This window comes from Epinephelus lanceolatus, chromosome 23 (assembly GCF_041903045.1).
Source record: "Epinephelus lanceolatus isolate andai-2023 chromosome 23, ASM4190304v1, whole genome shotgun sequence".
Classification (NCBI taxonomy): domain Eukaryota; kingdom Metazoa; phylum Chordata; class Actinopteri; order Perciformes; family Serranidae; genus Epinephelus; species Epinephelus lanceolatus.
In genome coordinates, this window is record NC_135756.1 from 23472309 (window position 1) to 23498164 (window position 25856).

General features: G+C 42.2%; 1 protein-coding gene across 2 annotated transcripts in view; it reads left to right on the top strand.

The window, feature by feature from the left end:
• Positions 1-559: 559 nt before the first annotated feature.
• The window catches only part of LOC117249255 (chemokine-like protein TAFA-5), a 222668-nt gene continuing 197371 nt past the window's right edge, over positions 560-25856 (top strand). The window contains exon 1 of one of the 2 annotated variants that reach the window (XM_033614777.2): positions 560-1386. In XM_033614777.2, coding sequence (XP_033470668.1) covers positions 1275-1386 — 112 coding nt within the window. In that variant the 5' untranslated portion in view covers positions 560-1274. The remainder of the gene's footprint in view (positions 1387-25856) is intronic. The other variant, XM_033614778.2, reaches the window with a different exon arrangement.

Genomic DNA, 25856 nt, shown 5'->3' on the forward strand with positions numbered 1-25856 from the left:
AGCAACATTACTGGGCTCAAAATGACAATATAGTCTATTTAAAATTGAATTTAGTGCTAGTAATGATGGTTTTAACTATTCCAGAGCCCTGCCTGAAACATGCACCCTTTAAATTGATATTATTCTGCAATATATCTGGAAAAATGAGACAAACGCACCTTGATCCCACAGGAAAATAATGGAAAACGCATGGGCCTGTCTTCAGAAAGAGAAGAAAAAAGTGTTCACACTAATTATGTGCATGGCTGAATGATGTGTCTCTTATGAGGGGATATATGGTCGGTGGGCAATTATTACTCAGTCAATATCGGTTGAGAAATCAAACAGACATGCAGCATGTCTGATATATAAAGTCAATCAATACTATTGAGCCGTGTTTTACACTGATTATATGAAGCACAGCGGCTCCAGCATCGAGCCGTAGTGATATGACTGTAAACCGCGACCTCAAGAGGCTTATTGCTGACGTACTATCGATTATCTGAATGTTTCACTTTGGAAAAAAAAAATCACTTGGAGTCGCACGGTGCGCACTTTTCCTCCCGCTCCTTTCTCCCACAGTCTCTCTATCTCTAACCATCCATTCTCCATCCTCCGTTCCCTCCTGCAAGCATGCTGTGATCTTCATCTACTTCCTTCCCAAAGCAAGAGGACTTTTTCTCCCCCTCTTCTTCTTTTACCACCGATCCTCCTTCATCCATCCAGGCGTTTTTTTCCACAGCGGATTTTTATGATTGGACCCGCGTTTATTTCCCCCCAGCCCAGTCTCGAGGCTGTGCCGTCGGTGCTGGTGATGCTGGAGAGAATCGAGGAAACCTACCACAGGTGAAAGGAGCTTTAACGACGCTGCGGTATAGATGATTGAACACTTTGAGCATTAACTCAACGGCACCAGCGCAGCGCGCGTCCTTTGGCTGCAAATATAGGACGGAAATTGAGGTTAACACACTTTGGGACAAGTAAAGGGACGTTTGCCAACTTGTGTTTGTGGTGAATAGAAAAGAAAAAACAACCCCTGCGTTTATTTATTCTCCAACCTGGGATTCCTAAGGAAGATGTGACCTTTTCTTTTGCGCACCGGCAACCCGACTATAAGGAGCAAAATAAAAACCAGTGCTTTTCCATCAGTTGCTCGATCTTGACATGTCTTTTTGTGGGATTACACGCGGAGATATGAGCATTGTGAGAGGCCGAGCTGGATTGTGAGATTACCACCTTTTGCTTTTTTTTGTTCTTCCCCTCGTTCTTAAAAGAGGAAGTGCTCCGTTTGTTCAATGGCTTCGGTGTCAAGGTTGACGAGACGCAAAGATGCCAGTCGCTGGCCGAGGATGTCGTCAACTTTCTGGGCTGTGGTGCTTCTGACAGCGCTGCTGGTTCTCTACTGCGGTAAGCGCTCTCTGTGCGTTTTTTTTCTCTCCAAGCGACCACACATATCGGCATTTGGGCACAAACGCTGGTGCGCAGTGGGTGACCGTGTCATGGGGGAGGGAGGGGGCTTTGACAACAAAATTCCAAGAGTGGTATTGGCAGTCGCTCTTAGATTATTGATCCTACTAGTTTCATTTTGTCTCAGCACACACTAAAACCCACCTACTCCATTTATCTGTCCTCTCATGCTCTCACTCATGCAAACAGACAGGCTTAGACAAGAAGGAAATGTGTCTTTTTGTCTTGTGGAAACACTTTATCAGGACAGGAGGTTGAAGTCAAGTGTCCCAGAGGCCTAATTAAGTGTCTTGTGGCTCCCTTTAATTCTCTCTGTGTCTCTCACGAACACACACATCTCTGTCCTGAGGGCTGTGTTGCTGTCAGACTCACTTACCGAGGTCAGACAGTCATGCATCTGTCATATCGTCTGCGGACTAAACAACCGGTTGCAGAAGAAGACGAGGGTGAATTCACACGACACATGCAGCATGAAGAAGAAAATCTAAGAATAAGCTGCTTTTTAGTTGGACAAACAGTGAGTCTCACTCCAGGCGGTGATTCAACTATCAACTATCGCCTGAAGATAACCTTATTAGGCAAATCTATTCAAACTCGCATACACATGGTCACACAGTCTCTCCATCTCCGTCTCTAAGGCTAGTCTGCTGCTCTGGCCGAGGATGTCTTTTCATTTCTTGTTCCCTGGCACCCTCACACCTTCTCGCTTTTCCCTTCTCTGACTCACTTTTGAGGAGATATCCAGCTGGCACACTGTGCTCCAGTCTGCTACGTGTGGAAAAAAAAGGGAGGCTATGTGCAATAGCCATGATAAGCCCATTTAAAGAAATAAAAAATTAAAAAAGGAGCTATTTCATTAGCTGCTGAGCTAATGATTTATATAATCGCCTTGTCTTGGAGCACATTAGCTATGTTGGTGTTGTAGAGAAATTAACAGTTTAATTACATGATTCTTGAGTTTCCCCCGTACAGCCTCTGCAACTGCCCCGATCTCTTTCTGTATTTTTTACTCCCACGATGGAGAAGATTGAGTTCTCTTTGTAATCATACAGACCCCAGGTTAATCAACGGGGGAGTTTGGTTTGTATGAGCGAAAGCTTCTGGACAGGGGGGTCTTTTTCTTCTTTTATGGTGCCTTTGGCCATGTCGATTGATCTTCTGCTTGTGTCCAATCAATGGCGCTTGGATGTTTGTTTCAGTCAGCACTCTTTGAGCCCCCCCCACCCCACCACAGAGAGCAAGAGCTCAACCTTCTGCCCGGCAACACCTCACCCCTTCTGGAACTTAATCTGAACAGTCGTGATTCTTTGATTTTTTCCCCCCCCTCCTCTCTTTTATATCACCCCATACTGCTCAGAAATGTTTGGTCCCTTTAGTTTGAAATTCAATATGTGCAACGCTGAGGTTCGAATCACTCTTTTACTGTGTAGAAAATAGTCTTTTGTTTCTTCCTACCGATATTTGTGTATGAAACTAAAGCCCGAGAGCCGTCTTGGTTTCTCCTTTTGGCTCCTCTTTCTTCCCTTTAAGATTTTTCTTTTGTCTCAGCTTGTGGTCGTTCTGCCAGATAAATCTCCAATCATCTGAAATTGCAGCTCAGAAAGATTCCACTGCTTTCTCTTTCAGCGTCGTCTTTCTTCTCGTCCATTTCCATTTTGTTTGACCTTCCTCATATGCGCTGTCTTTCTGTTTTGTCCTTTTTTTATATTTATCTCGCCCTCTCCTCTACTTTGTTCTCATGTCCTTCGATGTCCTGGTCAGCTGTCCAGTCCAGTTCTACTTTGTTATGTTACATACCTCCGTATGTTGCTCAAACTCCTGTTTTTTCATACATTTTGTCTACCTTAATATCCATTTAATGCATCATTTTTTTCTCAATCTATTCTCTGCTTTCTATTTGTAGCACTTTCAATTTCATCCTCCCCTCCCCCTTTTCATTCACTTGTCATTATTTTTAGGTCTTTTTTCTGGTGAAGGTCTGAGCTGAGCTGACCGCTGCACGTTACTGTATGTTAGTCTGACTGATGTCTCTGCTCTCTCAGCAGTTTTTTGCCGCCCCTCTCTCGTCATCTCTCGTCCTCTCTCCTGTTCCACTGCTGACCCCCTTTCTCTTCTCCTATAGATGTACTCACATTTTGTTTGTTTTACGACAGTAGCATTCCGTAACCCATGAAACAATCCCAGAAATATCCACATATTTTTTTGGTATATGTTAAAAACTTTTTTTTGAAAAAGTGGCATCTAGTTCAATTTTTTTGTCATTTCCCCATAATTAGAATTGACACAGATTGTAAAATATTCATGTTTCAAGGTCTTTACAATTTAGGGCTTTTCACTAATAAATACTGTCATTATTAATAATCACCAGATCATTTTCTTGATTAATCTTGGTCTATAAAACATTAGAATATGGGGGAAATTGCGTGTGAATGCCAGTGAAGAATCGTACAGCTCAAGGTGATTGATTAAAAGTCTTTGTTCTGCCAGTCTAAAACCCAAAGATATTCAAAAATGTTGGACAAGGAAAAGCAGTCAGTTCTTACATTTTAGAAGCTGGAACCAACAAATATATTAGTTTTGTTTGAAAAATGTGAAAAGGGGAATTTTTTTTTAGTTTGTTCAGAGTGTTGGTAGAAAACTGCACTTTAAAAGGTAACAATCATTATTTTTCTTTTTTTTTCATTGGTGCCTTTTGTGCTTAGGTCGATGTTGAAGTTGTTCAATAAAAGGATGTCGAAAGTAATTTCATGTTTTTATATCTGACAAGCAATTTGTTGCACTTCAGAAAGAAGCAGAAAGGCTGAACTGAGTAAATTTTAAAGGTTCATGTGCAACATTCAGAGCATTAATATGGCAGCAAACCACCATTTGCTATTTAAATATATAGTGGAGTAATGGTGTCCTGAGCAGAGACTGAATCCATGCTCCCTCCATGTGTGTTGTCGTCCGAGCTTCTCTGTGGTTTGTTTTGGAAAGCCTTTTTGACTTTGCTCTGCGTTCATACAGCAGTTACCACTCATATCGGAACGTCATCATCGCAGAAGCATTGTGCCCACCCTCCAGTTCCAACCAAGGTTAACACTGTTTGCTCTGTTAGCACTGTTGCTATGATAGCACTGTTAATAGAGTTAGCACCGTTAGCTGGTAGATGCCAGCTCAGCCACCTCCATGCTGAAAACAACATTCATACAACTTATACACCATGAATTTTACACAGAGTCCCTTTAATATCTGTTGATCTATCACAACATCAAACATTATGGCATATTCTCCTCATATTGTGCGGCCTTAGTGAAAATACTGTAGTTGCTGATTAATTTCTGAGCAGTTCTACTGCATTTTACTGTATTTCTCCACATAGTATTATTGTATTTGTAACATTAGGCTACATTTTATAGTGTTCTCATTCATACTTCTTCCGTCTTTGGCTAGCAATACATATTTTCTTCAATTCTAATAATGATTTTCATACAGAGGTAGCTTATATGTGCTAAACTGACCCTTGCGTTGACTATTAAGTGGCAATTTACATTTGCACATGTGCAGTGTTTATGCATACATGTGGTCAGAAAAAAGGGTTTCAAAATGCATCACGTTTGTGCTTTTATGCAAATGTAAACTACTTACATACATTCTTATTTATGTGGCCCTGATATATGTAATATGCACTCCTGTTACTGAAGTGTTGCGAGAGAGAGAGAAAAAAATACACTGTACAAATTGTAGATATTTACATGCATGGTGTGTACTGTAAAGCTATTGTTTGTACCAAGGGCAATTTTGCTTTGCAGTGCTTCTGTGTTGTGCAGCCAAACAGGGGGGAGGGGGGGTAGCTGTTGAGGGGGGGAGCTCTGTGATTATGGCTATGACTCATATGGTGCCTGTCACCTAGAATCAACATCCAACTTCACACGATCTGCCGTCCTCACTCAGGCCCTTCTGAGAGGGAGAGATTTAAGAGGAGAGGGAGAGATGTGGCGGAGGGAGGGAGGGAGGGAGGGATGGAAGTAGTGGCATTGAAAGAGGTGAGAGCAGGAGGTGGCTTGATATCCTCGCTAATGCCTTGATAAGAACAGAGAGAGGTGTGGGGAGAAGAAAGGGTGGTGGGAGGAGGGAGAAGTGGGGACTAATGAAAAGGAGATTTTGAGGATAGAAGGAGGGAAGGGGAAAGGAAAGAGAGGCCTTGCTGAGGGTGAGAGAGGGAGCAAGGAGGGAAAAAAGTAGATAAAGAAAGTGAAAAGAATGAGGAAGACAGAGACAAACACGGGACAGAGGGAGAAAGATAAATGGCAGCAGCTCAACAATTTACCCGCTCGTACAGTGTTGGAAACTCTAATCACATGAGAATGCCTCAGTACCCTCTGATTACATTACAAAAAAAAAAATAATAATAAAAGCATTGTATTCTGTGCACTAGCTCCCTCCTCTGGAAGCTGTCAGCCATGCATTTGTTTGCCGACGGTGCTATTATGTATTCATGAGGCTGTAGCCCTGCATGTGAGCTTGGGGGAAGGCGAAGATAGAGCCACGAGGCTAGCTAATCAGTATGCTAATCTTAGCTCGGGATAGCTAAGGAATGTAGCCACGGCTGTGGTCCTGGTCTGAACTGCAAACAGAAGGAAAGAAGGGAGAGATGAGGCACCAGAGAGCAGTAAGGGTGAGGAAGTGATAGAGGAGAAGAAAGGCAGAGAAGTCATGCAACTCTTTTCTTACGGCAGCCTTCAGTGTGAACAATGTGGCAATTGCTGATTCATTCCAGCCCTCTGCAATCCAATGTATGCATACACACACACACACACCTACATGCACAGACAGATATAAGCACCCAAGGGCGAACACATACATTAAAGATATTAATGAGGATAACATCAAAGCAGGCAGGTTGCACAGATGCACACACACCAGCACAACTGCATCAAAGCAGGTATTCAGGGTCATGAAGAAGAAACACACCCAGGATCTACTTGCACATACATGAATGTCACCCAGATTTTAAGAATGCAGAAAGGTCGGACACACACACACACACACACACACACATTTCACTGCTGTCAGGGACAAAAGCTCTCTGCCGCTGCTGCTTAAAGCCGTCCCCGCTCTGTCTCTCAGCGTGGTCTCCTGTGTTTCCTTCTGCCCGTTTGTTTATGACTCGCTGTTGTTCTGCAGCTTAATCGATGGATTGTTGACTGCTGACTGAACCGCGGCTCGGGGGCATCCATGGAGAAAAGATGGTGCGATGCGTCCAGGCATCTCACCCTCGCCGCCCCGGAGAGCTCAAAACACATAATCACACAGTACAGTAAGGTAGTGATACGGGGCCCAGGCTCACATCTGCCCACGTGCACGCGCGCACACGACGTGTGTCAGGGATGTTTGATTCACCAGCCAAGGACTCGGCTGACCTCGAAAAACACAAGCACTTGTAGGTGAACGCGCGGACATATTTGAATATCTTATCTTATTTTCAGCATAGCCTCGAGCGTCTTCCTCTGCAGGGAGGGAGACAGAAAGAGGAGACGCTGTCAGGAAGAAGCAGAAAGGGCTGCCGATGGCCTGGGGATGTAAATTTATAAAGGGAGTCAACTTGTTGAGTTTTCCCACAGAGAAAGCGGAAAGCCACATTACGGACCCCCGGAAATGGGTCCAGAGATGGGCATACATATTTGAGCAGCGTTTTAGAAGGCTGCTTTGCAAAATTTAAAGACCATGATGAGTGTCATTTGGGGGTTGGGGTGTGTGTGTGTGTGTGTGTGTGTGGTGGGGGGGGGGGGGGGGGGGGGGGGGGGGGGGGTGCTGTTATCGCGTAATGAGCGTGCCACAGATGGAAAGCATCAAGTTTAGTAAGGCAAGGAAAGAATATTAAGAATTTTGCGAGTCACTGTATGAAATATTAAGCAGCAATGGGATCTCTTTCAGTGTGCGCAGGGACCCATTGACATTAAATGGGAGATGGCAGTGTGGCCACAGGCGCTGTGTTTTTTCCGTGCAGCCTGCACTCATGTGTCAACCCGTCGCTGCTTTCCTTTGTCTGGAAATGAGTGAACAGTGCAATTTAGAGTTAAGGGAATGCTTGTTGATAGCGATCTTCAGGCATATGGTTGCAGCTCTCGGCCCTTTCTGTGAGGCAGCGGGCATCCATCATCCCATAAGTTTTAAAAATGTGTTGATGTTTGCACACTTTGGACTGTGGAAAGGCAATTACATCAAACCAGGGACCCCCTTTTTTTTTCTTTCGCAGTGACATAGTGCTGAAGTTGACAAGTAGATTGCTTCCTCTCTGAACATTTCCCATTTTTTACAGCGAACATCTGTTATACTGCACAGAATGTTTGCAGTTTCACCTTGGAGTCGAGCTAACTTTATGCTGGCAGTGTGGCTCTATGGATGGCAATCCTGGTCTGTCAATCTGTTGGTTGGACTGGAGTGAAATATCTCAACTATGCACAGGCTGTCGTGACATTTTATACAGACATTAATGTTGGCCAAACAATGTGTCTTACTGATTTTGGTTATTCCCTGACTTTTCCTGTAGCACCATAACAGTTGATATTTATTTTTTTAAGTAACATTTGTCAACAATGTTTAGATGGATTATGATGGAATGTGGTGCAGACATTCCTTCATATCTCAGCAAGACTTTTAACTAACTATGGGGATTCCTTCACTTTTCATCTAGCACTGTTTATACATTAAAAATATTAACTGTCCAGTACACCTGCATATATAATGGCACTCCCATTCGTCTCAGCTATACTTTGTGTTTGGTGCTAATTAGCAGGTTAAGATAAGCAGTTGCATCATTGTTCTAATGCACTTAAGATTGTAGGTCATTAAGTGAACACATCACTGCTCATACCGCCACAATGTTTAGCAGGATTCAGTCTTTTGTTCAGTAGTACCCTTCCTGCTGGATATCCTTTGAAAAATTGCGATACCAGTACCCTTAAAGTGTTACCAATACCACTAGAGCACTTTACTTGATGGAACTTTTTTTTCTATCCTATTTGATACCAGTCATGTGAATGGTAGCATTCAGTTCAGTCTTCCCCAGTCCAATGATTTTCGCACAAATACATTTTGAAAGTGTTAGAATAATTCAAATGTTTATTAAATACTTACAAAGAACTGCTTAAAATACATCACTCTTGACTTAACCGTACCACAGACCGCATGGGTTGTGGCAGCTGTGGTCATGGGCACTCAAACGTTCCATTAATTCAAAGAATGCTTGCAATGATTGGCTGCGAGTGAAACCATACAAATAGTTTTTTTTCTAGATTTGGGTGCAAAAAGGATCCAATGCAGGTATCACCTGACTGGAGACGTTTGGATGCTACTTGGTACTGGGGTATTTCACTCAATACCTTAAAGATAGCAAATACCAATACCCAGCCCTAAGTAGCCTATGCTCAGGCTTATAGTCCACACTGACACTTTTGAAAAAAAACCTCTGTCCAAATGAAAATGCAAAAACGCAATTGAAATGCTATCAAGGGCATGCTAAGCTAACAAGTGGCCACACAAAGGAAAAGAAGAAGAGATTGTTGGCCAATCCAAAGCCTGAAAAAAAGCTAATACTCAAAGGCTACCTGTAGAATTCTGTTATTCAATATAGTGCATATATAGTATGGTATGGTATATAGTAACTGTGCATTCATTTGCAAACATGTAAAAACAGTCCTGTTAGCAACGTTAGAGCCAGCACAATTTCTGCATGAAATGCTTCATTTATGACGCCTCACAAAGGAGATGACGGCGCACACTCTGATGTCTCAAGCCAAAAACTCAGTTTTCCCTGACTTCACGTCAACACTGAAAAAGAAATTGCAGAGACTATTCACCCTTCACCCAAGGTTTGTTTTCAGAGAGCTAAAACACGGGTTGCATTTGGACGAAGGGCCAGACGCGTAGAGAAAACTGTTTTCAAAATACCTTTGTTCATGTGGATAAGACCTCAGACTGTTACTAAACTAAACAAAACTAGTCTATACAAGCACTGTATGTCAGTTAAATCGGGTGACAAGCTACTATTTATGACACTGTTATCAGAATATAATTGTTTCTGTGCCAAATTAATTAGCATGCTAACGGGCTAAATGAAGATGAATCAGCATGTTAGCGTGCTGCTGTCAGCATTTAGCTCGAAGCACTGCTCTGGATTATTACAGGCTAACAGAGCCTGGCTGTAGACTTTGTCGTCCTCAGTAATGGACCACAGTTATAGTGAGGATCAGCAGCTTCTCTACAACACTAAAAAGAGCACTTTTGATCTACATGGAAACATAGAGGTCAAACAGAATAATTTTGAAGTGAAATTGCAAAGAAAAGTGCATTGTTGTCTGCAGCCTCTCACCGAATCAATAAGTGTTGGCCTTTTAGTTGACAAGCCTAATACACACAACACTTACAAATGCAGGTATGCAATCAATTACAGCCTCAGTGCTTCTCGTTTCAATATTACCACTTTGTGTGTGCCTGCCTCTTGTTAAAGCTATTGATTGTGGGTAACACATGTGGAAAAACTGCTTAATAAAAAAAGGATTTCATGTCATTTATTGTGGCAAAGAACATGTATGGTATGAGCACGCATGTACAGGCTATTTCATGCACAAACTGTCCTGGCAAGGAGACAGTGGCAAGTATAGCAGGCTTTTTACCATAGCCACGGTAAATCCTACAAGTCAGCATCATGCCTGTGTTTTGCAGTTTTGTTATCATAGCTTCATCTGTAGTGAAACAGCACACAGCCTGTTCCTCCCCAGCTGCTCCACGGTCTCAGAACAGTTAACAGCTACAACAGTTGGTGCACTTGTTTACGCTGAGATGCAGTAAAAGTTGCATTAAAGCCGCTTCTCTGTCTCACTGACTCTATTTTTCCCATCACTTCATCCCGTCCTGCGTTTGTTTGTGTTTCTCTCTGCGTTCCTGGCTTTTAAATCGCTTCTACCTGCACCTTGGTAACCAGACCCTAAAAAAACATGGATGCCATAATAGCATGCTAATATGCTGTGACATTTACTTAATGTGAGAACAAATTGTGAAGTGTTTGGAGTTTGCAGTTAGGCAAAGTATCGCCATGGCTGCCTCCATGGCTAATTGCACCTTAAATGCTCCGTGTCCCATCGTGAATTAATTTGGTGTCAATGTGACTTTAATTACCATTAAAACTGCTTGTATAATATTTACATATCATACTGTTAGTGGTGTATGACTGCGGGGCTCAACAGGTCACAGTCAAAGAAAGGCATTGTTTGTGTATAACGGCTCGGGATTTTCTTGTTAAAATGAAAGTACAAACACAGGGTTTAAGACATAGGAACCTCATTTGGAGCCTTTGACAAAGAAAAAAGTGATTAATGGTACGTTTTTGAGACCAATCCTGTAAATTATGCGAGACGGCTTAATTGGGTCGGAATCCGGACAGCGTCTTGCAGTGTGCTCCTGCCTCAAGAGGATTCACGGATGTGCACTTGTGCATGTTTTGCCTAGGGCCAGTAAGTCCATTCAGAGAGAGATGCTAAAGCTACTCCCCCTTTATTACTGCAAAAAGCAATTGCTTGGAAGAAAATGCCAGAATGGTGCTTTGAATTCCTGGAGGGGCCCATCACTGAGACGCGGCCCACGGAGCTGAGACAGCTAGCATCTGGAGCAAAGACATGGCGGTAAAGTGGAGAGAGAAAAGAGGGAAGGAGGGAGGGAAAGAGGGAGTTGGATGGAGGAGAGGCAATGAGAACAAGAGCGCGGGAGAGGCAAGAGAGACAGACAGGGAGCACAAGGGAGGCAGAGAAATGGTGAGTGCGAGACGGAGCAAGGGGTTGACGAGGGAACAGTAGAAAGAGCTTGGGAGAGAAAAAAGGACGGCGCAGGCAATGAGACAAAAGACAGACAGACGAGAACACTCAGACGGTCCACCAATTGACAGCCGGTTGGGGAATAAAGTCAGCTAACACAATGAAGCAGTCGGCAGACAGACTCGCCGTGGAGTAGCCGAGAGGCTCTCAGAAGTAGAAACAAATATTACATTAGAAGAGACAGAAGCCATTTGTCACAGTGGGAGGCCTGAGAGGTAGTTAAGCTGCAGAATATAGGGACCAATGGCCTGGTTGATACATGTCGCCACAAGGAGGAAATTGTGCTGAAGTCAACTCCGTTCAATCAATTGTCTGGTGTCCTTCAATGACTCCGGCACTTAACAAGATAACGGCACAAAGTTTCGCCAGCCCAACTCTCGAACTTGTTATGGGGCCTTGAGGGCTCCCCTCATTCCCTGTCTCGATCCTTTCCCTTCCCTCCTTTCATCCTCCCTTCTCTCCCTTCCTGCCAGCCTGTCAGCCGCACCACCTCCACATCAAGGCCCGGTGACATACATGCTGACAGCCACGATTCAATGTTAATGTTTCTGGAAGATAAATCTGCCGGACTTTTATGGCCTAAATGACAGCTGCACTCTGAATGCACCCGGATGTCAGAGAAGGTTGAGATTCTGAAACCGTTTCAAGGATTGTTGGAGACAGACAGACGGCCAGTTACCTGGTCAGTCAGTCAGTGTGCTTCTGGCTCTGTGCCACAAGGTGCATTACCTGGCTCCCAATATGAAATGCGCATTATTGAATAATAGCTGGAGTAGAATGTTTATAATAACAAAAGCATCTATTTTCCTGTTTCCTCTCTCCCGTTCTCTCTTTCCCTCTCTCTTTCCTTTCTCCCCAAGTTAAGCTGCTGACACTATCCGTGATTGATATGGAAATTACAATGCGCCTGCCCTCATTTATCTTGCACTATTGCTTGTTGCTGCTCCAACAACCATTTTGGGATGCAGAAACGATGAACTGATTTGTGGCTGCTGTTGTAGAGAGCAAAAGGGATATACTGTAAAGATTTGATTTGAAACCCTGTATAGCCCAGAGGATGAGGAAGGTTTCCTGTTTTAATGGAAAAACATCTACTGTGCCTGCATACAAGGCAGTAACCTCAATATTTCTACAGGCACATATGGAGTCCCAGTGGTAACAAATGTCACTAATCGGATGAGTCAAATGTAGCACTGAATACATAAATAAATAATACAATGCAGTTAAATATTTTATGTGTCTATGACTAGAAAACATAACCATTGACCTAACATTTGTGCATGTCGATCAATGTTCACATTTTCTCTCCTGACTTTGTTTTGTGGGTCATAGCACACATTTAATCCATTCACTGGTTTGCCAACATGACACTTTCCATTTTCTTTGTTGTTGTATGACATATCAGGGATTCCTGACATTTTTATCACAGCCCTCTCAGATGAGCACAGGTATCCAATCATCTAAACCTGTCATGTGTTTATTTGAGCTGATATGAAACAGGATGCCATTTAACGCTATTAATTATATAAAAGTGGATAATGATACAATATTCTCCATATAGTTAAAGGATAATTTAGGTATTTTTTAACCTGGGCCCTATTTCCCCATGTGTATGTGTGCGTATGATTCATAGGTACAACTCGTTTTAAAATTGGTTCAGTATTGAGGGAGGCGGATGCATACGCACACATACACATGGGGAAATAGAGCCCAGGTTGAAAAATACCGAAGTTATCCTTTAAAATGTCAGAGTTTAGATTTGGTCAAGTTTGCATTTTTACTTCTACCACTGACTGAGGCTGAATATTTCAACCATTTATCCATTACTTTTGTCTTTTTCACTATTTATCCAGTATGTTGAGCTGATTATTTTAAGTCTTTATCAAATACTCTCAGCTATACACTTCTATCAATCTATTAAAATTAAGTTTTGCTTACTATTTAAACTGTTTATTTTTTTAAATATTTCAACTGTGTATTCATTATGGTTAGCAAAGTACTTTAATCATACATTAAGCTAACCATTTCAATGGCATTTACTTTACTTTTACCTTAATATTTCAACTGTTTATTAATTGGGGTCACCTAAATATTTACAGCTTATCCATTACTATTAGCTACTTACACTCACATTTACCTATTTCACTGTGTTTATTCAATACCGCTAGCTAACTATTTCAACCATGTATCCATTACTTTTAGCTTACTATTGAAAGTACTTACATTTACGTATTTCATTGTGTTTATTCAATACCGATAGCTAACTTTTTCAACCATGTATCCAATACTTTTAGCTTACTATTGAAAGTACTTAAATTTACCTATTTCATTGTGTTTATTCAATACCGTTAGCTAACATTTTCAACCATGTATCCAATACTTTTAGCTTACTATTGAAAGTACTTACATTTACCTATTTCAGTGTGTTTATTTAATACCATTAGCTAACTTTTCAACCATGCATCCAATACTTTTAGCTTACTCTTGAAAGTACTTACACTTAACTATTTCAGTGTGTTTATTCAATACCGTTAGCTAAGTTTTTCAACCCTGTATCCACTACTTTTAGCTAACTATTCAAACTGCGTGCTTTTACCTGCTTTTTCAAGTTGTTTATTCATTGCAGTTAACTTACTAATCAACCATTTATCCATTACTTTTAAGACCTTTTTACACAGAGGCTGTGTTATAGAGATGCTACCAAGTCCTGTCTTTATGCAGCCTTTTCTTGTCTTAACACAGGACCAAACAATGGCAGCATCATGTGGCTTCAGTGTGTGATTTTAAACAGCATGATGTCATCCCGGAACCAAAAGAGGCATGATTAGTGTGACATGTGACATACGCATTTGCAGAGCTTCATGAACAACAACAAAGGCATAACATGGCAATATCATTTACTGTCCCTGTTATATGATGCTGATCTCGCCCTCTGCTTGGAGTGTTGTAGCATAAACAAGACTTAACATACGAGAGGCTCAGACATGGAGTTGCACATTCGAGGGTTTACTCGCGAGAAAGACAAAGAATTAGTACATCATGACAATTTATAGTGTCTGACAAACAAGCAGTATCAGTTGTCACACCCACAGCTTTCCAATACACATTAAAAGGTGTTTCCTGTCACTTAAGCTCTAATTCCCTGTTATTCAGGCAACCAGCTCTGAGAACAATTGCTTCTCCTCACAAATTTGACCTGAATCAACGCCAGATTTACATGCAATTTACATTTAGTTGAAATCACTTCAGGATAATACGTTTATGCCATGTCATGTACACTGTATATTCCCCGCTTCGGGGAATATATGACCCCCATCAGTCAATAGACCTGACTAACTTCCCAATTTGCCGATATTTTCAGCTGCTGTTCTCCCTTTTTTTTTTTTTTTGAGTTAGCTGCTAACTTTTATCAGCTGTTTTTTTAAATCTCCCAATGTTGGGTTACACACATAAGATGCTGTCAAAACGTCCCACCTGTCTTGTCCTACTGGCTGTCAATTTTACACAGATGTTGATTTGGCACTCATACTTCCTCTGTTGCCGGCTTAAAGGCGATACAACGCTGCCCCCCCATTCTGTGATTGTACCTTTCATAAAGTATGGCAAATAACGGCGCAAAATTCCCACATTTACCAGGCATGGTAAAAGGGGCTTTATCTATCTGCTCACTTTTATCGAACTATTTTAACTGTTTATTCAGTATGAACTGTTTATTCATTGTAGTTAGCTAATGACACCATTTATCCATTACTTTAAGTTGAGTATTTAAAGGATATATAAGCCTAAATTACTTCTAACAAATTGTTTAGACTACTCTGCTCACTTAGTAACTACTTGTCACACTTAATCACAAAATGATGTGTTCAGGTTTTACAGCAGAGTCAAATGTCTGGATTTGTTTATCCCAGTAGTTGAGCTATTGAGTTATTTTTCCATGAACTCCCTGGTAACTGCAGAAATACCTGTGGTGGGAATCACCGATGTGTATGTTGCTATAGTACAAATATTTGTTAATATAGTTATAATATGAAATACCCACCCTTGTAGAAGGCCACCAGTCAAAAAGTTTTTTCTTATCATGCTAGATTATCATTTCGCCCCTTTGATAAATATTATTTGGCCTTATGTTTGTCCTTTAAATTCAGAACTCCACTCTCTAATCCAACATATGGTGATGCAACATCAGTGGAAAAGTTCGGGAGGGAATGGCAGGCTCTTCTATAATTAGCAACAAGTTTAGCATGGCATCAAAGCTTAAAAACTCAGTAAAGTCGCTTGTGCAAGATTCTCTTGCAATGAGGATGTTGGAGAAGTTAAGATTAAAAATCCTTGAACTGGATAAGCCTGATCTCACACTACAGCAGCAGGAAAGCTAACTGCTATGACAGACAACATTGGAGGATGCTGCTGCCTAGAAGGAGACGACGCAGTCAGACGAAATAAGTAGCTGAGCTGAAATGTTACAGTTTTAGCTTCTTTCAGAGCTTTAACACGCTCTCGCTACAAGATTCTATCTCAGTTTGATGGATGGAGTGTGTTTACTTTTCTAAATTTAAACTGCATTGATATGAGTGAAAGCAACAGACTTACTGTATGAGTTAAAGTTTTCACTTCATGGCAATAAGAGAGTTTTGACAGAAACAACAGTCTGTCTTGTGTGTAAGCAGACACTTTTACTGCCTGTAGTCCCACTAGTCATGAGACACCACTGGTTCTACTGCTAGCAAAAAAATGAACAAACAAATGTTTTTATAACTGCTGCTTTCTCCAACTTGGGTATAAGGTCTGCTCTTATGCCGACTGCTACCAGGAAATGGTCACTGCCTCGAACTCTGAGTCCAACACGGACAAAAGCTCTTGCCTTCTCCAGCTCACTCTGGTTTTGTAACTAACTGGCAGCAATGGAGATGGAAGCAACCTTAAAAAATGCTACAGTCTCCCTCAAGTACTGTTTGATCAAATATAGCTTGCTTTACGCAGTTCAGGCAGCTAAGCTACAAACCTGTGTACTCGTCTTGACCTGACTTGACTCAGCTGCTGGTGATACAAGTTCCTGTAAATACTCGCTGTCCTTGACACTTTCCACACTTCAGAAAAAAACTGCATGTATGCCAGAGAGTGAATAAAGAAGATACAGCTTCAGGGATTTGGGGCTTGCCAGACTCTTTTATGTAGCAGTAGCAGATAGTAGCCGGGTGCTTGTTAGCCTGTCCTAGGCAGCCTGAGTTTGACGAGGTGTAGTTTTTTTAGTCCGTGTGTTTACATTTATTGTTTTGTGTATTGATTTAAATACCTTCTTTGTACCTTCATGATTTAACATACATAGAATATGTTTTTCTAGCCACACAAACAGCATGGCTAGGGATGGCAAGGTCGGTCAGACAGTTGGCAGGGGCGCATCGTCAGGAGAGACAAACCAGGCAAATGTTTGGGGACCACCAAAAAATTTGGAAAAGGGGCCCCCAATGGCCACTCATATTGGCAAAATTTGCTATGACAGTTACAAATCCCCGTAACCATCCCAAAATGCCCTAAGTGGGCCCCCTTTTAGCTACCAAATGACAGCTTGATACCAATAATTTGGACAGTCAGCTAGCTACCTGTTACTGTCATAGTAGGTTTCATCATCAGCACAATTAAACAAGCAAACATTACTGGTCACCAGAAACGAAAGACAAAACAAGAAGAGGAGAAAAAAACGACACCAGGGAGTGATTGGGGGGCCTAACAATGAATTTCTTTTCCTGCCCCCCCCCCCCCCCCCCCCCCCCCCCCAGCTGTGTTTTTACATCTGTCCTGTTTGGTTCGATTCATTCGAACTCAAGTTTGTGTTCATTTGGGCAGGTGTAAACACAACAGTCGCGCACCAAAACAACCGGACTGAGACCTTCTTGAAGTGGTGATCTCAGTCCGGTTACAAATGAACTCTGGTGCAGTTCGATTGTGTTGAGAACGTGTTCTGACTTTGAGCTGAACCAACTGCAGTCTCATTACACATTGTTTGGGTTAAACAAGCATGAGCATGTTACAGTCCCGGAGGATTATTAATGGTTGCCTCCTCCTGTACTGCCTTAATATGTGCATTTGGCTTATTCAGTGTTATAGTTCAAACTGTATGTTTTGCCTAAAATGAACAATGACAGCAATATAGTCCACGATGACCAGCGCTAAAATCAACCTGTGTAGTTGTCCCTCCATTGTAACATTAGAAAGTGCCGCATCTATCTTGCAAGTGTACTCTTCTTCAATGTTTTGTTTACTTCCTGGATTTTTCCCACTTGGAAACTCTGACCAATCAAGAGCAGCTTTCTCACACAAGGCATTTGATCTGGTCCGCTTGTAAATGCTGCCATGAGAACACGAACCAACTCTAGGAAATTATGCAACTTTGAAACAAAATTAGTCCAAAGCAAGACAACTCTAGGTCTGAAAGCACCCTAGGATCACCACTGCCAGTCGGTCAGTCAGTCCGCATTCCCCCATGACTTTAGAAGTCAACACCTAAATTTTTGTGGAAGCACAGTGAGGCAAGTGCTTGAATGTTTGATTTATTCAAAGGTCTGGTACTGAGGTGACATAACATTCAAACTTCCTGGCATTAACTGGTTGTTGGTTAGGGGTCTGTCATCTCTCTTCATCTCTTCAACCTCCTGACATAGTCTAAAGGAGAGCTGAACATCATGCAGGAATAGAAACATAGAATGCAACAGAGAAATCCAGACGAAGTGTGTGAGAATCAGAGGGGTGGGGACGGAAGGTTAGCATCACTGCAAGGGACACAGTAGGAAATGTTGCCTGAGAGTGCTCAACGAGCTGCAGCAGTGTATTTTTTTTATTGCTTGCACACTCTCATGCTATCTCAGTTTCTCTCTGTATACAATATTTCCTCCCTCCCCAATCTCCACAGCGCCTCCTGCTCTCACTCTCTTCCCCCCCGAGCCTTTGGCAGTGATAAACCCCTCCATTGTCACAGTGACAGCAGAACATGCGAGTTATGCCTGCCTCTTCAGGGTTGAAGAGCTCATTACGACTTCTCAGCAGGGACCCTATAGGCAACAATATATGTGATGTGCATGTGACACAATCAGTGAAATTCATGCAAATGCACTCTGTTATGAATGATACTGTTGGATATTACCCTTTGTACTATAACGCTCAGATTATTGCTGGTAACCCAGTATTTCATGTGGAGACCTACACATGAGGCTATATTCAGATAAAAAGCCAGTCTCTTTTGATTTCATGCTTTTCCCCCACATTTTCTGCCTGGTTTCTTCCCATGCATTATATCATCTTTGAATATATGTGTATGTTTTAAGGAGCTCATTGTATTAGCTTTGTGCCATATAAGATAATGACACATTTTGACTTGACATTTTGACTTTAATAATGCGATCTACCCTCTGAGAATTCTGAGTCGTGTTATCGGGAGCAATATCTCATGGTAGGGTCTCCCAAGGCAAACTGGACCCAGGTGAGGGACCAGAATCAGCTAAGAAAGAGCTGCAGTGCCTCGCCCATAACAGGGAAACTGGGCCCCCTCCTGGAGCCAGACCTGGAAGGGGAGCTCACCAGTGCGTGCATCTTGTGGCCGTGGTGTATCCAGCCATGCAGACTGTTTTGGTTTTATTGACCTGGCTTGAGATTTTTCTTAAACAATGGAGGTGAATGGAATTTCAAATAGCCCCTATGAAATCTGCTGACAGCATGTTCTACAGGATAATCAATAGTAACAGGGACTCTGTGTCAATGGATGTTGCTGTTAAAATTTTAAAGTGCTTTGAGCATCACTAATAAAATTCAATTTACCTCAATTTTTTTGCAATGACTAGATATCGGTATGGGCAACCATGTCTCGTAGAAATGACATTTATATACTACTAAATTGTTTTGCCAAATCACATTGAGGGAAATGTCGGTGCTCTGTTCTTGTACATAGGTAGGGTTTCTCCTTTAGTGTGGTATTGGTACTTTTACTCAAAAGACTGCTTTACCCACAAAAGGACCATTTGTATGTCAGTTTCTCAACACGTTATGTTGAATTCATGAAGAAGACTTTGTTTTTCTGGCATGCCTACACGGTGAACAGAGAATCCAAAAAAAGGCGGATAAACTTCATGAATTTAAGTCATCAGGGCCGTGTTTAACATAAGCAAAACTTCATATACAAACGGAAATAAAATACTTCTGCCTACTATTGTGTTCACACCAAACCCAATGCGAATTTTTGCGTCACGTTTCTCACAAAAGTTTGAACACAAGAATATTTTGTGTTGACTTGCTTCATAAGTGCAAATAACTCAATTTTCACGTGTTTGAAATTGCTGAATCAATGAATGAACTTCTGCCGGTATGTCCTCGGAGGATCTCAATGCTGATTGGCTACCGTGACGTGAATTGATCGCTGAAGTTAAGATTTTTCAACTCTGGCGAACTAGTGTATGATGCAAAATGTTTCATGTTTCATTTGCGCTGCTTAATTAGCATATTTTGCTTCATTCATGTTACATCCATTGTGCCACCCAGCGGGAATTCTTGTCTTTACATTGACTTTACATCTAATTCACTTGCAATTCACAAACACTCTCGCATGAGACAGCTTGTACTGATGTGTTTTTTTACATTGTAACGTTTTAGCGAAAATGCATGGATTTGGGAAGTACTGAGCATACGACTTGATAAATGAGACTTGAATTATTCTTTATAGGTTAAAAAAAAAAAGATGTTTTGATATAGTTTTGTTGTTGTTAAATGCGGTCTCCATTTACTCCACTTAATGAAGTAAGTGTTCCTTTTTGGATTCTTCGTTCACTTTGAAGGCATGCAGAAAAAACAAAGGTTTCTTCAGGAATTCAAGGTAACACATGGTGAGTTATTGATAGACAAGTGGTCGTTTTGTGTGTGAAGTATTCCTTTAAATACAGAATCTAGATATTACCACGTGAAACTTGCTTTAGAGAGAGGCAACAAGAATATGTTTTGCAGATATGATCAAAATGAACATTCGACAACTTTGCAGTTATGGTTGTTACAAACATTTTTCTTATTATGTAGTAGTAGTGTAGTAGTATATTAGGAGGCCGGGTTGCACTAGTGAGAAAATGTTTCTTAGTCATTTTTGGGGTGAATAGATCCTTTAAGAAGACTGACAGTTTGCCCTCCAGAACGTGTGATAAAAACCCTCCCACGAGTCAAAATCTGGAACAAGATGGCGCCGTTGTGTGTGGCTGGCCGTCTGTCTCTGCTACCTCTGCTGTGTTTTGTCCTGTTCCTGTCGCTGTGTTTTCATAAAGTGTCATCTCTGTTGGTGTATGATCGCCTGAATCTTTTAAAAATCCGGGATTCTGTGGAAGACCAACCGATCCATGGCTTTAATGGACATCCTACGCCACCGCCGCCTGTTCTGGCGTCCATACCCTCATATCTATGGCGTCTCCCGGCTTGGTCGCTACGCAATAGCCGTCGAAGGAGACGCGGAAAGAGAGGTGGAGCAAAATGCCGGCTGAGAGCTCACCTGGCTTCGTCCTCCACGCACAGCACTCGTCGTCCGCCGTTTGGGGTCTCTGGGGAGTTCGCCAGCTTCATCATCCGAGGCTCCACGGAATACTCTTACCGGTGGCTGCAGCCGGCAGTACCGGAGGCCGGGTACTCACTTCCTTGCCGCCGGCCCGTGAGGATCCGCAGACGGGGCTGCATCCCGGACAATCTCCGCCCGGTCCAGCGTGCCTCCCAACAAACGGATCAGAGTTTGGTTTGCATGGCTCTGATCAACACCAGGTCCGTCGTAAATAAGACTTTCATCTTAAATGACTTTTTTATATCACATTCTCTGGATTTCCTCCTTTTGACTGAAACCTGGTTGAAACCAGGTGACAACAGCGTCTTCTCTGAGCTCCTCCCACCCAGCTGTTCTTTCTTCAGCTCCCCGCGAGCGTCGGGGCGAGGAGGGGGGCTTGCTGTTGTGTTCAAGGACAGTTTTAAATGCTGGCGTCTTCCTGCAGATGCATACTCCTCTTTTGAACTGCAACTGTTTGTGATGGAGTTTGCAAGTCCCGTGTTGTGCGCTGTTGTCTATCGCCCTCCAAAATATAATAAAGACTTTTTTCAGGAGTTTTCTGAGTTTTTGGCAGACTTTCTACCAAAATATGATAAACTTCTAATTTGTGGGGATTTTAATGTTCATGTGTGTTGTCTGTCTGACCAGTTTGCCACTGACTTCAAAAGTCTTTTGGCAAGTTTTAATCTAACTCAGTCAGTGGATAAAAAAACACACCAGCTTGGGCACATATTAGACCTTGTAATTTCCCTTGGGCTCTCAGTCTCCCTCAAAGAAATTTCTGAGACTGCAATCTCAAATCATTTCCCTGTTATTTTTGAACTGATAGCCCCCCAATCAAGGAGCAAACCTCTTGCTCCATCTTGGCAACGGCGAATTATCACTCCCTCCACAGCCGATGAATTTACCGCTGCTTTCAAGGACTCACAGCTGTTTGCCTGGGATGGCTTGGTTTCCCCTCCATGTCCCGACGACTTTCTCTCCTTCTTCCACTCCACCTGCACTGGGATCCTGGATTTGGTCGCACCTTTTAGGCAAAAATCTGCCAAGCCAAGAACAGATCCCTGGTTGAATGACACCACCCGCGCCGTTAGGCAACGCTGCAGGCAGGCAGAACGCAGATGGAAAAAGGACAAATTGCAAGTGTCTCTGGAAATGCTAAGGGTTTCCCTTGCTGATTATCAGAAGGCTGTACGTGAAGCAAAATCTCAGTACCTCTCTAACATTATTTCTAGCAGCAGTCATTGTCCCAGGGTTTTATTTAACACAATCAATGCTGCTGTGAACCCATGCACCTCTGCTCTGACTGATGTCTCAATCGCCACTTGTGAGAAGTTTCTTTGCTATTTTGTTGACAAAGTGGAGTCTGTCAGGCAAGACATCAGTAAATGTTGTAACTTGAATCTTAATAAGGACTTGTTTGTTGCTCCTACTCACTCTGCTGTGTTCAACCAGTTTGACATGGTTTCTCTCTCCTTTCTAAGTAACATTGTTAAATCCTTAAAGCCTACAAATTGCCCAGTGGATATTGTCCCTCCCAAGGTGCTGAAAATGGTTTTTAACACTGTGGGGCCTAGTCTACTTTTTCTTATTAACAGTTGTCTTGGACTAGGAACTGTCCCAGCCTCCTTTAAACATGCTGTGGTCAGGCCCCTTCTTAAAAAGCCTAATCTTGACCCGTCAGTGATGTCAAATTTTAGACCTGTTTCCCATTTGCCCTTTCTTTCCAAGGTTTTAGAAAAAGTTGTTTTTAATCAATTACAGTCATTTCTGGAAAACAACTCAGTCCTTGAGAAGTTCCAGTCTGGGTTTAGGTCTCGTCACAGCACTGAGTCTGCGCTGTTAAAAGTACATAACGATATTGCACGGGCAGTGGATACCAAATCTCCGGTTGTGTTAGTGTTACTTGACCTCTCAGCTGCCTTTGACATGGTGGACCACTCAGTCCTCCTGTCACGCCTGTGTGATTATGTTGGCATTCGCGGTACAGCACTGAAGTGGTTTGAATCATACTTATCCGGCAGAACCTTCTCTGTTATGGTTGGTGACTTGTCCTCGTCAAGTGCTCCTCTCTCCTGTGGGGTCCCACAGGGGTCTATTCTTGGCCCTATTCTTTTTTCTTTGTATATGTTGCCTCTTGGATCAATTATAGCCAGGAACAACCTCTCCTTTCACTGTTATGCAGATGATCTGCAAATTTATCTGCCAGTGAAGCCAAACAGTCAAAGTGCGCAGAGTTCTTTGCTTTCCTGTGTGGCTGAAATTAAGCAGTGGTTGGCCCAGAATTTTCTTCACCTTAATGATGGTAAAACAGAGTGCATCATGTTTGGGGACACAGGGACGGCTGGCTTTGGAACCTTGTTTCCAACACTCAGTCAAAATGTCAGAAATCTGGGAGTGTTTCTTGACTCAGACCTTAAATTCGACAAACAAATAAACAGTGTTGTCCGAACTAGTTTTTTCCAGCTTCGTCTCCTGGCCAAAGGTAAAATGTTTTTAAGTCGCCGCAACCTCGAAATGGCCATCCATGCTCTTATAAGCTCTAGACTGGATTATTGTAATGCTCTCTATGTTGGTGTCTCCCAGGTTTCTCTTGGTCGCCTCCAGCTGGTGCAAAATGCTGCGGCCCGTCTTTTAACCAGCACTAACAGACGAGAGCACATCACTCCTGTTCTTAAATCCCTTCACTGGCTTCCCGTCCAGTATAGGATTGATTTTAAAATTTTACTGTTTGTTTTTAAAGCTCTTTATGGTCTCGCCCCAGTGTACTTAACTGAGCTTTTAACTGTTCGGGAACCTGGTAGAGCGCTAAGATCGTCAAACCAACTTTTGCTGGAAGTGCCCAGGTCAAAATACAAACACTGGGGTGATCAAGCCTTTTCCATCGCTGCTCCCAGGCTTTGGAATAAGCTCCCTGTTGAAATGCGCCTCATTTCCGACCTGGGCCTTTTCAAATCTAGACTGAAGACATATTTATTTAGGATGGCTTTTAATACCCAGTAGTGTGGTGACTCTTTTACTTTTACTCTGTTTTACTTTATTTTATTGTATTTTATTGCTCCTATTGCTTTTATTATTTTCATTGCTTTTATTGTTTTTATTGTTGTTATTGCCTCTATTTATTTTTAATTGTTTTTTGCACCTATTGTAAAGCACTTTGGTTCACCGAAAGGGTTGTTGTAAAGGGCTGTATAAATAAAGAACAACAACAACAACAACAACATAAATGCTTAATTTACCAACATGCACATTTTATAATAACAGCTGAAATATCAATGATGATTTTGTATTATGTCTCACACACTAATTAGGAACCATATTTCTTGCAACTCTCAAATTACGAGTAATTGCTATAGAAAGAGTTTAACGTAGACCAAATTGCACATCATTGACACACCGTTGTATTGAATTCTGTACATCATATTTGGGGTGGGGGATAGGGATGGTGATTTCATTCTGATAAAAAATGGTCTGTTATCGCAGGAAGATGCATGTGTCACCAGCTCCCCAATTAAATCTGAAGCTCTTGGTAGTGAGCGTTGGTTGATGAATCAATCCTACACACTCACATAAATGTAATTACTTCATTTGTCAACGTCTGGGGAGGCCACGTCGAGCTCCGTGTACCCGAAGCATCCAGCGGAGAAACGAATGGAGACTACTTCCTCGCCATTTTGCCCTCGTCTTCATCTCCTGTAGGGTCTGTCCCGTACAACTTAATAACAGCTATAATCATTCCGTAAGAGCAGAAGTTATCATTTCATCAATTCCCTTTGGCCCCGTGAAGGACATTACAAGCGGGATATGAGTTTCACATCAAAGTAGATACCACCCCCCCTTCACACACACACACACATACACACACACACACACGGATGATTGCTGTTTGGCACTCTCCTGAAGAATGGCATGCATTATTCAACAACATGCTAACATCAATTAAAGAGGGATCCCATAAACTATGAGCCTTTTTTTATGTAGGTAGGTTGGGGTGGTGGTTGACATCTGTTGTTATGGGCGCTGTCGTGGAAAGGTGGTGATCAGACGATGGGTGTTATTTTTTGTATTCTAATCCCATCTTGCATTGAGAGGACAGATGTTAGCAAGCTAATTAACAAATCCTTGGGCGATGTTGAAGTACGTCTTCGCATTCAGAGGCTGCAGGAGGGGAGGGAGATGTTTTGTTGGATCATACACAGTCAGCATTTCAATACACAAGCATACACATATCACCAGTGCATCTGTGTGTGTGCAGGCAAGGAGCATTCACTCTCTCCCTGCACTACAAACCATCACCTCCTAATCCCTGGCTTTTGAAGTGACACATGAGCGTGAGTGAAACCAAAGTGAGAGACACAAGGCGGAGACGAGGTGGGGTGACTCGTTTTCCATTTCCTGTTGACACACTGTGTCATCACCAGCCATCAGCTGTTGCTGTTTTATGTGAGTCGAGACAGAGGCATCATAGCGCTGCTTTGAAAAATCAGATAAAAGTAAATACTGAATATTTCAACATTTTTGCATCAGAGGAGTATGTAATAATTATGAATCGGTATTTTCAGCAGCTGTGATGCTACATTTTATCTCTGTTTATCATTTACATCTGTTTTCTGTTGTTCTTTAAAGGGGCATTTCGCGGATTGTACACATCAGGTTCAGTTTACTTGTCATGGGGAGTGCTACTTGGATTTTGAAAATATATATATATTTTTTGTGGCTTTTTTGGAGCTTTCTAGAGTCAGAAAAACAGCATCTCATGATATTCTCAGGTGTTAGCTGGAGGTTGTAACATTCTTAATAAAAAGCCTGTATTTTAAACCTGCGAATACTGGTTTTGGCCATTTGGGGGAAATGGAAACAAGTTGACATATCATCACAAAGCAGCAAACCCCAGGGCTGAAAATGAAGCCAACCCTGAAGTGCCAAAAGTTGCAGTTCCTCGAATGGCCATTTGGTTCCAAGAGCGAGTCAATCCCCATAGACCCCCATGTTAGAATGCCCAA